Source organism: Hyperolius riggenbachi, chromosome 7 (genome assembly GCF_040937935.1).
Source record: "Hyperolius riggenbachi isolate aHypRig1 chromosome 7, aHypRig1.pri, whole genome shotgun sequence".
In the NCBI taxonomy this organism is placed as follows: Eukaryota; Metazoa; Chordata; class Amphibia; order Anura; family Hyperoliidae; genus Hyperolius; species Hyperolius riggenbachi.
Window position 1 is genome coordinate 300,562,999 of NC_090652.1, and position 15,278 is coordinate 300,578,276.

Sequence of the window (15,278 nt, forward strand, 5' to 3'; positions counted from 1 at the left end):
AACTTGAGGTGTGAGGGATATGGAGGCTGCCATATTTAACAATACCAGTTCCCTGGCAGCAATGCTGATCTATTTGGCTGCAGTAGTGTCTGAATCACACCAGAAACAAGCATGCAGCTAATCTTGTCAGATCTGACAATAATGTCAAACACCTGATCTGCTGCATGCTTGTTCAGGGGCTATGGCTAATAGTATTAGAGGCAGAGGATCAGCAGGACAGCCAGGCAACTGCTTACATGGAAATCAATATGGCAGCCTCCATATCCCTCTCAATTCAGTTATCCTTTAAAGCAGGAGTATTTTGAAATTAGGGATTCTGGGTAGAAACTTTGTTTAACTTTACACTAATGTACTCTGCGTATAATTTCTGGGAGAACATTAACAAATAGACAACGGAGTTTATGATAAATGACGACAAGCTGAAGGAGCAGGCTTACCCATAATGGCAGCCACTTCTCAGCAATCTGTCAGGGAGATGATCCCATGTGCAGTCCAGTCTCTCCACCTGCAAGTGAAAAGATCATCATCAGAAAGAATCATACACTTGTTCATACAGAAACCCCCCCCCCCCCACTCCCCCAAATGCCATCGCACATCTAGGCTGGCTTTTTGTGCACGGCGGCTGACAAAACAAGTTTTATTTGAACAAGTCTGCAATCAACGGCAGCCGCTTTGCCATCAGACTCAAACTCCTGGGCAGTATTCTCCAAAGACCACCAGGGGGAGTGCAGTGCTGCATGCAAACAAAAGCAAAAACAACAGCAAAGACCAGCAACCGGTCCGACCTGAAACACTGGAACGGCAACACAAGACTAAAACTCCTGTGTTAATCCAAAATGATGCTGTCCCCCCCCCCCACGAGAACAGCTTTCTCCACGCACTGATGGCGTTCCTAGGCTGTGCGGCACGACATAGAATGGCGCAGGACATGATGTGCCCTCTGCAGAACGCAGAGCAGACTAAATACAACAACGAGCCATGCAAAGCGATTCCTCTGGGGAAACACAGAGATGCCAGTCCCAGAGTTCCACAGCAAAGTGTCCTGGCAGAATCCCTGCAGAGGAGATACGTCAGGCCCTGCTAAAGGGGAAAGTTTTTACTAGAACATGAAAAGTATCAGTACTTTTCCGTTAGCCGGGCGCAACCACCAGGTGGCGATAATTACTATTCCCCCTCCAGGCCGCCATGGATAATAGGGAAAGCTGTGATTCGGGTGGAGTTTTATCGCCACCTAGTGGATGCGCCTGGCTAACTGAAAAGTACCAAAGAATCCATACCTTCTTTTCTGCACAAATACTGGGAAAAGTTTCTCATCACCTCTGCTAATATGTCCTGTATTATGATTCATTTATACCAGAGTTCCCCAACCCTGTCCTCAAGGCCCACCAACAGTACATGTTTTGCAGGAAACCACAAACATGCACAGGTGGAGTAAGTATCTCAGCAGAGCTGATTAACTACCTCTGTGGCTTTATACAAAACAGCAATGGAAGATAGAGCCGCTGCAACCACCACTGCAGAGCTCCTTAACCATAGCTTGATTAACCTCCTTGCCGGTCCAATTCCCGCCGGCAAGGAGGCAGCGCAGCACTTTTTTTTTTCTCAAATCCAGGGCTCGCTACATGATAGCCGCTGAGCAGCAGCATCCCCCCCCCCCCCCCCTCCGATCGCTCAGAGTAAGCAGGAAATCCCGTTCAGAACGGGATTTCCTGCAGGGCTTCCCCGGTCGCCATGGTGACGGGGCGGGATGACGTCACCGACGTCAGAGGGAATCCCGATCCACCCCTCAGCGCTGCCTGGCACTGATTGGCCAGGCTGAGCAGGGGTCTGGGGGGGGGGAGGGGCGGCGCGGCGCGGCGGGTAGCGGCGGCGATCGCGTACCACACGCAGCTAGCAAAGTGTTAGCTGCGTGTAGGGAAAAAAAAAATTATGCAAATCGGCCCAGTGGGGCATGAGAAATCCTCCTGCGCAGGTTACCCCGAGCTGAGCTCGGGATAACCGGCAAGGAGGTTAAGGAGCCATGCAGAGCTCCGATACGCGTGAGCTTTTCTCTGTGTCATTTGATGTTCTAAATAAAGCCTTGGATTTTTTTACCTTGCCAATCCGTGTAGCGGGATATCCTTTTTTGTAACTTTTGCTTTATACAAAACATGCACTGTTGGTGAAACTTAAGGATAGGGTTGGGGAACACTGATTTATACAGCACTAGCTTGATCTGTGGCACTGTCAGGTTATACATTTGAATGAAAAAGTGAGCTGTTAGGTTGCATTTGAACATTATCAAGGTTGGAGTGTGTTGAAGTGATTCAGGGAGGGTGAACCAAAGGAGAGGAGAAGCGCGTGAGAAATCCTGTATAGTGTCAGTGTTCAAAGTTGTGTTATTGAGATGTGAAAATGTAAATTCTCCCATCGCCACACTTCAGCACCCAGACAAGTGGACAGGGTCAGGGGAGTTCACATATTCAAGCTTCACATTCCGTTTAACTCACATGAAGTGCGAATAAGTGAGCTGACCCTGTCCACTTGTCCGGGTGCTGAAGAGTGGCAACGGGAATAAGTGAGCTGACCCTGTCCACTTGTCTGGGTGCTGAAGAGTGGCAACGGGAATAAGTGAACTGACCCTGTCCACTTGTCCGGGTGCTGAAGAGTGGCAACGGGAATAAGTGAGCTGATCCTGTCCACTTGTCCGGGTGCTGAAGAGTGGCAACGGGAATAAGTGAGCTGACCCTGTCCACTTGTCTGGGTGCTGAAGAGTGGCAACGGGAATAAGTGAACTGACCCTGTCCACTTGTCCGGGTGCTGAAGAGTGGCAACGGGAATAAGTGAGCTGATCCTGTCCACTTGTCCGGGTGCTGAAGAGTGGCAACGGGAATAAGTGAGCTGACCCTGTCCACTTGTCTGGGTGCTGAAGAGTGGCAACGGGAATAAGTGAGCTGACCCTGTCCACTTGTCTGGGTGCTGAAGAGTGGCAACGGGAATAAGTGAGCTGACCCTGTCCACTTGTCCGGGTGCTGAAGAGTGGCAACGGGAATAAGTGAGCTGACCCTGTCCACTTGTCCGGGTGCTGAAGAGTGGCAACGGGAATAAGTGAGCTGACCCTGTCCACTTGTCCGGGTGCTGAAGAGTGGCAACGGGAATAAGTGAGCTGACCCTGTCCACTTGTCTGGGTGCTGAAGAGTGGCAACGGGAATAAGTGAGCTGACCCTGTCCACTTGTCTGGGTGCTGAAGAGTGGCAACGGGAATAAGTGAGCTGACCCTGTCCACTTGTCTGGATGCTGAAGAGTGGCAACGGGAATAAGTGAGCTGACCCTGTCCACTTGTCCGGGTGCTGAAGAGTGGCAACGGGAATAAGTGAGCTGACCCTGTCCACTTGTCCGGGTGCTGAAGAGAGCCAACGGGAATAAGTGAGCTGACCCTGTCCACTTGTCCGGGTGCTGAAGTGTGGCAACGGGAATAAGTGAGCTGACCCTGTCCACTTGTCCGTGTGCTGAAGTGTGGCAACGGGAATAAGTGAGCTGACCCTGTCCACTTGTCTGGGTGCTGAAGAGAGGCAACTGGCGGATTCGGGTTTACCAATTTCAATAACCCAGATTCGAGCACTTACACTAACTTTGTACACAGGAGTGAAGAGCGGGGATCAGAATAGGAGGAGGAGATCGTTAGTAAAGCAAAATGTTCATACGTTACTCGAGTGCCACCACATTGACCAGCAGACAGATCCCAGATCAAATCTGATCAGAGAGGGATCCATTAGCTGCTCACACACTGCATAGCAATTTCCAACAGATTCAGGATGAAGTCTATTGGAAATCGTGCATACTAGCGCCCTCCCATGTAATATGGCCCCCCATGTAATATGTACCCCTCCCCACCATGTAATATGTACCCTGCCCCCCATGTAATACGGACCCCCCATGTAATATGTACCCCTCCAACACCATGTAATATGTACCCCCGCCCCCCATGTAATATGCAGGGCTGTGGAGTCAGGTGTTGGAGTCAGGGCAATTTTGGGCACCCGGAGTCGGCGTTGGAGTCGTTGATTTCATAAACTGAGGAGTCGGAGTCGGATGATTTTTGTACAAAATCCACAGCCCTGTTAAGTATTAGACTAAGGAGTCGGAGTCGAGGAGTCGGAGTCTGAGCCATTTTGGGTACCCGGAGTCGGAGTTGAAGTCGTGGTTTCAGAAACTGAGGAGTCGGAGTTGGAGTCGGAAGTTTTTGTACCGACTCCACAGCCCTGGTAATATGTACCCCTCCTCCCGAGCTCACCTATCCACCGGTGTCCCCTCCTCTGTCCCCTTCTACAAGCAGCGGTGTGTGCGTCTATGAGCGTCTATAGCTAGGCCGTACATGGTCAATTATGGCACTATATGCCAAGCAGATTGATCCCTATTTGATTGGTATGTCATCGAGGAGGGAAAGGAGGCCTCAAGCATTGATTACCCTTGGGGGGCTGCAGCACTCTAGCCCTTCCCCCATGTGTATGAATTCCATCTCGGAGTTCACTGCCGCAATTCAAAAGTGCCCACGGTGGTAGTGTGACCCCGGCCGTTGCAATGCATGCCGGGAGACGTAGTCTATTAATGTGACGGCATCTCCTGGCCGGACACTTTCAAGTGTGGCAGTAAAACAAGGTAATAATAATAATAATTCCTGTGTTCATATAGCGCTTTTCTCTTGTCAGACTCAAAGCACTTATGAGGCAGCCACTAGAGCGCACTCAGTAGGCAGTAGCAGTGTTGGGGAGTCTCGCCCATGAACTCCTTACTGAATAGTTGCTGGCTTACTGAATAGGAAGCGCCACAATTTGAACCCAGGTCTCCTGTGTCAGAGGCAGAGCCCTTAACCATTACACTATCCAGCCACTGCTTGGGGGGCCGAATACAAACACAGGGCTAGGGATTTCCATTTTTATTTCACTTTAAGCAATGCCCGTTGCTTGGCAGTCCTGCTGATCCACAGTTTCTAATACAGTAAGAGGTTTCTGACTGACGTTTGACTGGATTAGCTTCATGCTTGTGTCAGGTGTGAGGTTTAGACACTATTATTGCATAAAAAAATGAAGAAAAAAAAATAAAAAAAAATCAGCAGGCTGCCAGGCAACTGGTATTGTTTAAAAGGGAATAAATATGGCAGCCTCCATATACCTCTCACTTTAGTTATCCTTTATTGCTTGCCTCAATTGGCTTAAACTCATGCACAGGACAGAAGGAAAACAGAGGAATGTGCCCTGTATGTCTTTAGAAAGTTTAACCCCGTCCAATCCCCCCCTCATCTGTGACTAATCACAACTGTAATTTGATCTCTGTCAGCCAACTGCCACAGCAAAGCAGCTAATTGGTAAACACAGGATGTTAACCCTATGTCTGCTTCCATGAGAGCAGGAAGTAGACACACTGCAGATTTATTGCAGGATTTCTATCAGCTGTAACAAAGAAATGTTTTTTCTTTAAGGCCTCTTTCACAGCGCGACGTTAAAGTCTCTCGTTAAAACAACATTTAACGCAGAATAACTCACTGCAGTGAAAAATCAATGCCCCATTCACAGTGCACACGTTCCGTTGGTGTCTAACGCTGCACGTTAAGTGAAAGTGCTGCATGCTGTGCGTTATACACGTTATTAGCTGCGTTGGACTGTTTGCACATGCTCAGTAATGACTTGGAAGCATACTTTTCATTGCCTGTATGCTCTACTGTATGCGACGATAACGGGGCATTAAGTTGCGTTGCGACTTTTTTGAGGCGTTGCGTTGTAATTTGCGTTGCGACTTTAAAGGACTTACGAGGTCAAGTACAGTAAAAAAATAAATAAAAGTTAGCTACCTGGATCAGCTTGTAAGGCACGGACGCCGTCCGCGCCCTCCGTTCCGAACAGCCCCCCGAACGGTCCCCGACCGCGCGGCCCGGGTCGGGCTCCCCGGCCTGTACCAAGATGGCCGCCGGAGCTGGCCGCGGCTGCGCAGTCCGCATAGCCGCGAGTGCGGCTGCGCAGCTCTAAGGCCAACCCCCCGATCCACGCTACTGTTACCGTTCAGGGGGCTGTTCGGCGGCGGGGACCAGGCGGAACGGCACGGAGGTCGCGGACGGCGTCCTCCGTGCCTTACAAGCTGATCCAGGTAGCTAACTTCTTTTATTTTTTTTACTGTACTTGGCCTCGTAAGTCCTTTAACATTGCATCAAAACGCAACGTCCTACTGTAAAAGAGACCTAAAAGTTGTTAGACAGGTTGTTGCCTATCTTTTAAAGCAGAGAGGAAGTTCTGAGTTCACTTCAATCTGCAATGAGCTGGAAGAGGATTTTCACTGCAGCTCAGACACCACAGATACTTTCCACGACTGCCCGGCGTTCAGTCGATGGTTTGGAGTGGGCGTGGCTTCCGTTTTGCCTCAGGTGTGGCAGAGATAAATAATACACATGTCAGCTCAGGATGCTGTCGAGTTTCTACTACAATACATCCCACATAAAAGGGAAGCTGTGCCCCAACGTGCACAGCGGACATTTCCTCACCGAAATTCAACCTCAAACGAGTCAGCTTCAGATTTCACAACAAACAAGACTCTCCGCACCACGAGAGCCATTTCACACCGCTGACGGGAGCGCTTACTAGCCAGATGGGCAGCGAGGCGGCGTGAGACATTCAGGATGGCTCAGACAACATAAGCGGCCTTCACAGACTCAAACGGAAAAAGAAAACAATGAATACAGAAAGGCGCAAAACAGCAGCAGCGACTGACAGAGTATAGGCCAAAGACTATTAGTGGGCTAATAATACTTCCACCGTATACAAATACCCTTTATCCCACAGCTTTTGCAAGAGGCCTGGACAGAGTTCCCTTTTAAAGATAACACAACTGTCCTTAAAGCAGACCTGAACTCAGAACGTTCTCTCCGCTCTAAAAGATAAGCAACAGCATAATAACCTTTAAAGACATACATATGTTGGTTACAGCTGATACAAATCCTACAATAAATTTGCAGTTTGTCTACTTCCTGCTTTCATGGAAGCAGACATAGGGTTAACATCCTGTACTTACAAATTCGCTGCTCTACCGAGGCAGTCAGCTGACACAGCTGAGAGATCAAATTACAGTTGTGATTAGTCACAGATGAGGGGGGATTGGACGGGGTAAACTCTCTAAATACATACAGGGTGCATTTCACTCTGTTTTCTTTCTGTCCTGTGCAAGAGTTCAGGTCCACTTTAACCATTTCAGCCCGCAGGTATTTTTCACATTTCAGTGCTCCTCCCTTTCATTCCCCAATAACTTTATTTCTACTTATCACAATGAGCGGCTCTCGGGCAGTTAGTGGAATACCGCCGGCGTGTAGGGAGCAACTCAGATGGGATCCCAGGAGAATGGGGATGTCATTTTCAGTATTACCGGACAGCCGGGAGATACCGCGGTGACAAAGAGTGGCTCTCCGGCAGTTAGGGCTCGTTCACACCTAGTGGCGGTTTTGCCCTTTTTTCAAGCGCCAGTGATTTTGAAAATCACCCTAAAAAGCTTGTGTAATGATTCCCTATTAGAGGGTTCACATCTGAGCAGTTCGTTTCCGATCCACTCAGCAAAGCGCTGCCTGTACCATTTTCTGATCGTTTTTGCTCAATGGAAGGTATACGGAAATCGCAAAGCCCTTAAAAAAACGATTTGTATAGCAATTTCTCCATCGCTTTTAAAAATAAACACGTTGTATTTATTCTTTTCCGGGTCAAACAGTTCACTTCCTGACTAACGTCAGGAAGTGAGAAAAAGCGCTCTGCAACAGCGCTTTGAAAAGTGCTTTACACAAAATCACAGACCGCAGCTAAGTGCCGGGAGGAGAAAAAAAAAACGCAAAATAAATTGAAAATCTCTGGCGTCAGCGATTTCGATTTTAGATGTCAACAAAGCCTTAGGGCTCTTTCACATCAGACAACGCGAACAGGAGCCGTTCTCCTGCGCGCGTTGTCTGCCTGCGGCGTGCCGTCGGGTATCTGCAGTGCGACGCAATCAGCGGCGGTAGCTGGTAATTAAACCCGACGGAAAACGCCGGCTCGCGGGTGCGTTGGAGGAAAAACTGCGCCCGGATGCGACGGAACCGCAACGCATCGAAACGCAGCGTCGAGTGTGAAAGGTAAAATGAAAGTCTATGGACTTTCATCTTACCTTGGTTGACGCAAACGGCTGCCGTTTGCGTTAACGCACAAAGTCTGCCCTAATGTGAAAGAGCCCTTAGTGGGACACCGCCGATACGTAGAGTCACCGGCCGGGACTCCAGCGCTATAGCTGAATTGTGCAAGAGGAGCATGTAAGTGGAATCTCGCTGCTTGATGTACATACCATTATTAACGCATGGTGTCGGTGGAGACTATCACGCATATACATACAACGATGCGCATACAGTGCACAGTTGTAATATAAGGAACTGACCTTATTCAATCGGCAAGCAGGAACTTTAAAGGGGTTCTGTGGTATTGTAAAAATCAAACAAGCTGACACTTACCTGGGGCTTCTATCAGCCCCCTGCAGCCGTAATGTACCACATCGTCCTCTTCCGATGCGTCGTTCCCCACCGCCGGTCCCGGTGTAATCTGCGCGCGTCATCAGGAGCTTACTGCGCAGGCGCAGTACAAGAAAACTTCGTACCGCACCTGCGCAGTAAGCTCCCGATTATGCAAGCATTATTTGTCTGTTTAGACCAGTGGTCCTCAAACTAAGGCCCGCGGGCCGAATGTGGCCCCCTGAGGCTTTTTTACCGGCCCCCCATGCCCAAAATGTATTACTTATAGATGAGGGCAGCTACATCTTTAAATATTGGTGGTCCGCATATAGAATAGCAGTGCTGGCACCACCCATCCATATGGAAGCCAGAAAGCAGTAATTTGTTGGTTTCCAATCAAATTCCACATCAGGTGACACTGCTGTCCACTGCAGGTTGTCACCTGGGTATGCTTCACTGTTTGGCCTGCAAAGACTTCTACATCATTTTATGCATACTCAGGCCCCCCAGGAGTCTGAAGTATGTTGACCCGACCTCAACCCAAAACGTTAGGGGACCCCTAGTTTAGACGAATATTAGACTGGAACCAGCGGCGAGGAACGGGTGATCGGAGGAGGAGGGCGTGGGACATGACAGCTGCAGGGGGCCGATAGAAGCGAACACAGTGATTCCAGCGCATGGAGATTTCGGCCCAGCCGGCGCCACCATAGGCTGTAATAGGAATGACGCCTATAGCAGCGCACAGGGAGTAACTTTGGCGCATCAGAAGACGGAGCTGCAGTTACAATTAAAATACAATAATTCGGCCTCCAGCAATTGCTGGAAGCCGAATTATTTCATTCCCCCACTATCCATGGCGGCCTGGAGGGGGAATAGTATTTATGCCGCCGGGATCTTGTGCAGCAGCAGGATCAGCCATATACCGGCTGTATCCTGCGCCGTTCTCTCTCGTACCCAGATAGAAGCCCCAGGTAAGTGTCAGCTTGTTTGATTTTTACAATACCACAGAACACCTTTAACGTGCAGCTTTTTATTTTTATACTAGTGACCTTAGCCCATTTAAAAATGGGCTAGGTCTGTCACCGCGCTCCTGCCGCGCATGTCCGCCCGCGCACACAAGCCCGCCCCTTCCTCCACTTCGGTGTCTCTGCGTCCCTCCCTGCACATGCGCAGTACAACAAAACACACACACACACGGGGACATGGGACGCAGAGACACTTGGGTTTGATTTCTTACAACATCATTTTTAGGACATGTATGTGATGAATGGATGTATGATAAGCAGGGCTGTGGAGTCGGTACAAAAAGCATCATTTGACCGACTCCTCAGTTAATGAAACCACCGACTCCAGGTACCCAAAATTGCTCCGACTCCTCGACTCTGGCTCCTTAGTATGATTTTTACAAAGGCTATGGATTTGGTTTGAAAATCATTCGACTCCAACTTCTTGAAACCACCGACTCCGACTCCAGGTACTAAAGTCTTCTGCGCCTGCGTCGTAAAGCGGACCTGACAGAGATCGGCTATCTCCGTGCTGAGAGCCGCAACAGCGCCCCCGCTGGAGCCGGGAAGGTAAATATAGCAAGCCTTGTCAGGCTTGTCGAGCGTGGCTTGCAGGAGACTTCGGAGGAGCCAGCGCTGGATTGCCTGCAGCTACAGGGGAGGGGGAAGCCTCATTCGGACCCTGAGGCTTCCCCCTACCGAGGTGAGCACCCCCCAGGGGAACTTTTTTAGTTACAGAGTCTCTTTAATGGTTTACTGTGCTCACAGTGGATTCACCTCCAGAAGTCTCTAGCAGATGAATCCTGTATGGCAACTGTGGCATAGTACGACGGCATTGGTGGGTGTTTGTCACAAGTCCTATGAAAGCAAATAAAACCTACAACCAATACAGGCACCACTGGTGCTACCTGTACCGAAATAACATGTCAGCAATGCAGAATGTTATCCAAAATAGGTAAATAGCACTAGGAATAAACAGATGATATTTATGCTCAAAATTGAGTAAAATAAAGTAAACCCCCATAGTTCTAGCTTATCGCAATTCATTTTTCAATATCTATTTTATCTCGCATACAATCCACTTTAAATGTAGTTACCCTTAAATGTGGTTCTGATCAATAAGGCAATATTCCTGCATTATTGATTCTCTCTGTTTTAAAGTACCGGCTTGTGAATCAAAATATTTACACTCACAAATGACTAATCACCAGCCAAACTCCCACAAGTACTGCTTGCTGAAGTGCTTATACGGTGTACAACGGGATGATAAGGAGTACTTAGAGGCAAGTTAGGCCTCTTTTCCACGAACTGTTGAGCTGTGTGCTCAGCAAGCAGTTGCCAGGCAGCAGTGAGCAGTTACCAGGCAGCAGTGAGCAGTTACCAGGCAGCAGTGAGGGGTTGTGAGAGTTAAAGAGGCATTTCACTGCCTAGAAACAGTTCGTGGAAAAGAAGCCTTACAAGGGTGGAAGAAAAACACTTCAGAAGCAGTGTGAACTATAGAGCAAAATATTTTTCAAATACAGCTCAGATATGCACATAGATCCAGAAGCCCAGAGCCTCTTGTGTATGAAGGTTTCATTACTATTGGCCACTGTAGCCAATCATTAGATATGATTCTTTTTTTAATAACTCCAGCTTGCATGTCAATTGATGGCAAATTATTATTAAAAAATTGCTAAATGTGGTGGGTTGGTGTCTGATTAGGACCAATAAATATAAATATAGAGCCAATCACACCCTTTCTGTAGTGTGTGATACTGGAGGTCTCTAGTAGTCAGTGGGTGTTCAGATGCCTACTTGTTCAACATGTTTCGCCGAGTAAGTTTGGTCTCATCAGGAACTGGCATCCTGAGATCTGTAGTGCCTCAGAGTTGGACACAGGGGACTGCAGCCCCTCATTCTTCTCTTCACAGTCAGTGGGTTGTAGCGATCTAATTTGCCTATATATGAGATCTTTAATGCTTGTGTCTACTGATTTTAATATATATGTGTTTTTTGTATTTGTAATAGTTGGCTAGATTAAAGATTTTTTTCCATTTTCACATGCACCCAAGAGTCAATCCTTTCTCTGTACTGGTTTATATTTTGATTGCAAATTATATGCAGTCTGGAACTGGGCCAATAAAATGCACCTCCAGCCAAATTAGACTGGACCATTTACAATCTTCATACAATTTGCATGCGAGATGAGCCTACCATGTCTACAAGTCATATACAGGCAGCACAGTGGTGTAGTGGTTAGCACTCACGCCTTGCAGTGCTGCGTCCCTGGTTTGAATCCCAGCCAGGGCACTGTGTGTGGGAACTCCGGTTTCCTCCCACATCCCAAAAACATACAGATAAGTTCATTAATACAAAAACATTTCTATAGCGGTTTTCTCCCATAGGACTAAAAGCGCTTAGGCTCTCTCAGATTCAGAAATTGGTAGTGGGATGAAGTATTCACACAACAAAAGTTATATTTCTGCAAATGCCAAACTGAACAGGTGGGTTTTCAGTCTGGATTTAAACACGTCCAGGGATGGAGCTGTCCTGATCTGTTGAGGTAAGGAGTTCCAAAACGTAGGGGCAGCATGACAGAAGGCTCTGGGACCAAAAGTTTCCAAGTGGACTCTGGGTATGAATAGCCTCCCTAGCGTTCTACGCCGGAGGTCACCGCTCAGGCCCCGCTGGGCCGATTTGAATAATTTTTTTTTAAAACACGCAGCAAGCACTTTGCTTGCTGCGTGTTGTGTCCGATCGACGCCCACCGCAGATCCGCCGCGATGCAGGGCCCCCCCAGGCGAGACCCCGTGCGATGCCTGGCCAATCAGTGCCAGGCAGCGCTGAGGGGTGGATCGGGTCTCCCTGTGACATCACCGACGTCGATGACGTCACGACGTGCGTCGTCATGGCGACGGGGGAAGCCCTCCTGGAAATCCCGTTCAGAACGGGATTTCCGGATGGGTGATTGCGCCGGCGGGGATAGGAGGGGTGGGAGGGACGCCGCAGGGAGGGGGGAATCATGTAGCTAGCGCTAGGCTAGCTACATGATATATTTAAAAAAAAAATTGCAAAAAAACTTTCCCGCGGCCGCAGGGCCGCGGGAATCAGAACGCCAGGCAGGCTAAATTATTAGAACCTGTGGATCTGAGATTGCAAGGATTGCAACGCAGCTTCAACATTTCTTTCATGTATCCAGGGCCTAGACTATGACACATACACTACAAGATACAGACAGACATAGGACTATGGTAGGGATTTGATTGCGACTCAGCGATTGGAGGAGACAAGAAAAAAAGTAAAGGGCAGAAATGACATCACGAGTTAGCCTTAACTGTGGGCAAAAGACATGGCCCCCACCAGGAACAGAATCCTCGTAATTTACTTACTAACATATACTGAAATCAAAACATGGACAGTACAATACATGTGTTATGTAAGTAGATCAAGTATTTATCTACTTATATATATTTTTTTCCCTGGCATAGTATGGCTGATCCTACTACTTTAAGAGGCATTTCACTGCCTATCAACAGTCCGTGGAAAAGAGGCCATAATCAAGAAAGCGAAATTTGCAAATCTACAGAATTATTTGCATCTTATTGACCATCCCAAGTTGCAACTACAAATCACAAAATAATTAGGAAAAATGCTTTTCGTGCGCCCTTGCGCTTTGAATTTTAGTGTGATTGCAAAATTGCATTCAGAGCCAGCTTCCACTACAAAACGCAAACATTTTTCTGTGCATTTGCTGTGCGAATTATCTTGCAATTGCAAAGCTTCAGCCAAATCACTTAATGGGAATGCACCAAAAATGCAGCAAGCAGTGAGTTTGCGATTTCATGCGAATTGCATCGCACTAGTGGAAAAATAGCGCCATGATTCACACGATATTAAAAAACCCTGTTCTTTATGTTACGCAAAACATAATCCACTCAGAATAGAAATCATGTGTATTGAACACTGGATGTAAAGCTGTACTGAATGGCAGTGTTGGCACATTTGACATATACAAATTCAGAATCTTGTTCCAAATTCTGTCATTCAGAAGTTGAATCTTTGCGCACCACATCAGGAGGCGTGATTCACAAAGCTTTTTCACTTGTTTTCCTCTGTTTTCACCTTATCTATGTTACTTTTTTTAAGCTCCCAAAGAACAAAAATATAATGTAGTAAATGAGGGACTTCAGCCTAAACAAACATGCTGTCATTAAGTTACATTAGTTATGTTAATTAAAATAGATAGGTAATATAATCTCTTACCCAACAGTTTTTTTTAAAAAAGGCAAAGGTTTGTGATTTCATGGGGGCAGCCATCTTTTTGGTTGAAAGGAGGCGACAGGGAGCATGAGACACAGTTCCAACTGTCCTGTGTCCTGATGACCCCTACTATCTGTGCACGCGCTAGGCTTCAAATCTCAAATAAAAATGCGCCAAAACAGCAGAGCGAGAACAACATCATCAGAAATCTCATCATACTTTGCACAGCATCAGTGTAAAAATGCCCGGGCAGTTTTCTTCTGTGCAGCTAAAAATGAGGCTTGGGTAAGAAAAACAAAGTTCTGATGCTGTGAAACTGTTAAAGGGACTCTGAGCACCTCTCATGGGCATGCCTTTAAGCCAGATGACTTCCAACAAAGTCGTGCTATGACCCCTCTGGAGGAGCCGCTTGCAACGGCCATGCGTGTCACTTCCTCTTCCAGCTTCTTTCAGTGATGCATTTCTCTAACAGAGAAGACAGGGGTTATCAGGAAGTTATTACATAGTCAAGATGGCAGCCGCGATTTTTTAATTGAAATCGAACAAAAACTGTTTAGAGTAGAATGGCGATTTTTAGTCTGGAGGTTCACTTTAAGGTAAGAAAAGTAATATTGAAATGAAGTTAATCAGGAACAACTTACTTTGAGTGATTATTTGGCTTGTAAATGTGCTGAAAGGTTATTTTTATGAAAAAGGTGATAAATAAGTCATTTAGGAGAAGTTTTGTGAATAGAGCCCATTCTTGCAGCTGCCTCTGTGTGCTGCCTTCCATGTTGTGTTCCAAGTCTCACATACTTGTGAACAGAGGCAGCAATAAGGGTGATTTTACATCCCCTGCCGGCAGTGCGCATGCACAAAGATTTAGGTTCTGATAAGCAAAATTTGGAACAAGGTTCTGCATTTGAATATGTTAAAAGCACCAACAAAACTGAATGGCTACTACAGCAGAAATGCAGCGTAAATTTCCACAACCACGTTACAGAAGGGCCTGTAGGACCTCTTTCCACTGGGGAGCTGCGTCCGTTTCTGAAACAAACAGCACCCTTGCTTGTTCTAAGTCCCACCTGAATCGCTATAGTCCCCCCGGTTATAAAAATGGGAAGACTATGCATGCAAGCCTATTGACAGAATAGTGTTTCCCCACTTGAATGGCGTGCGGAGAAACACTGCAGATTTCGGAGTAGTGGAAATGGTCCTTTACAGGAATAAAAGAAAAGGGTCCTGGTCATCTGAAAATTGCTTCCTGTATTGATAGGGACAGGAAGTGACAGCAGATATCTTCCCCAAAAATGTCCAAATAAATAACTTTGGTTTATGCCAGGGATCTGCAAACTTAGCTCTCCAGCTGTTAGGGCTCGTTTCCACTAGTGCGGTGCGGAATCGCCTGCATTCCACCGCGGACGAAATCGCATGCGGGTGCGATTCCGCATGCGTTTTTGCCGCGATTTCGCATGCGATTCCGCATAGGTAAGGCTGTATGCGAATTAAACCATGTCACTGCCTGTGTAAAATAACATTAACACCTATGCGAAATCGCATGCGATTTC

General features: G+C 47.4%; 1 protein-coding gene across 1 annotated transcript in view; it reads right to left on the reverse strand.

The window, feature by feature from the left end:
- MAP3K2 (mitogen-activated protein kinase kinase kinase 2) overlaps nucleotides 1-15,278 on the reverse strand; it is a 72,508-nt gene that overhangs the window by 55,213 nt on the left and 2,017 nt on the right. The window contains exon 2 of the mRNA XM_068247111.1: nucleotides 438-505. Coding sequence (XP_068103212.1) covers nucleotides 438-441 — 4 coding nt within the window. The 5' untranslated portion in view covers nucleotides 442-505. The remainder of the gene's footprint in view (nucleotides 1-437; nucleotides 506-15,278) is intronic.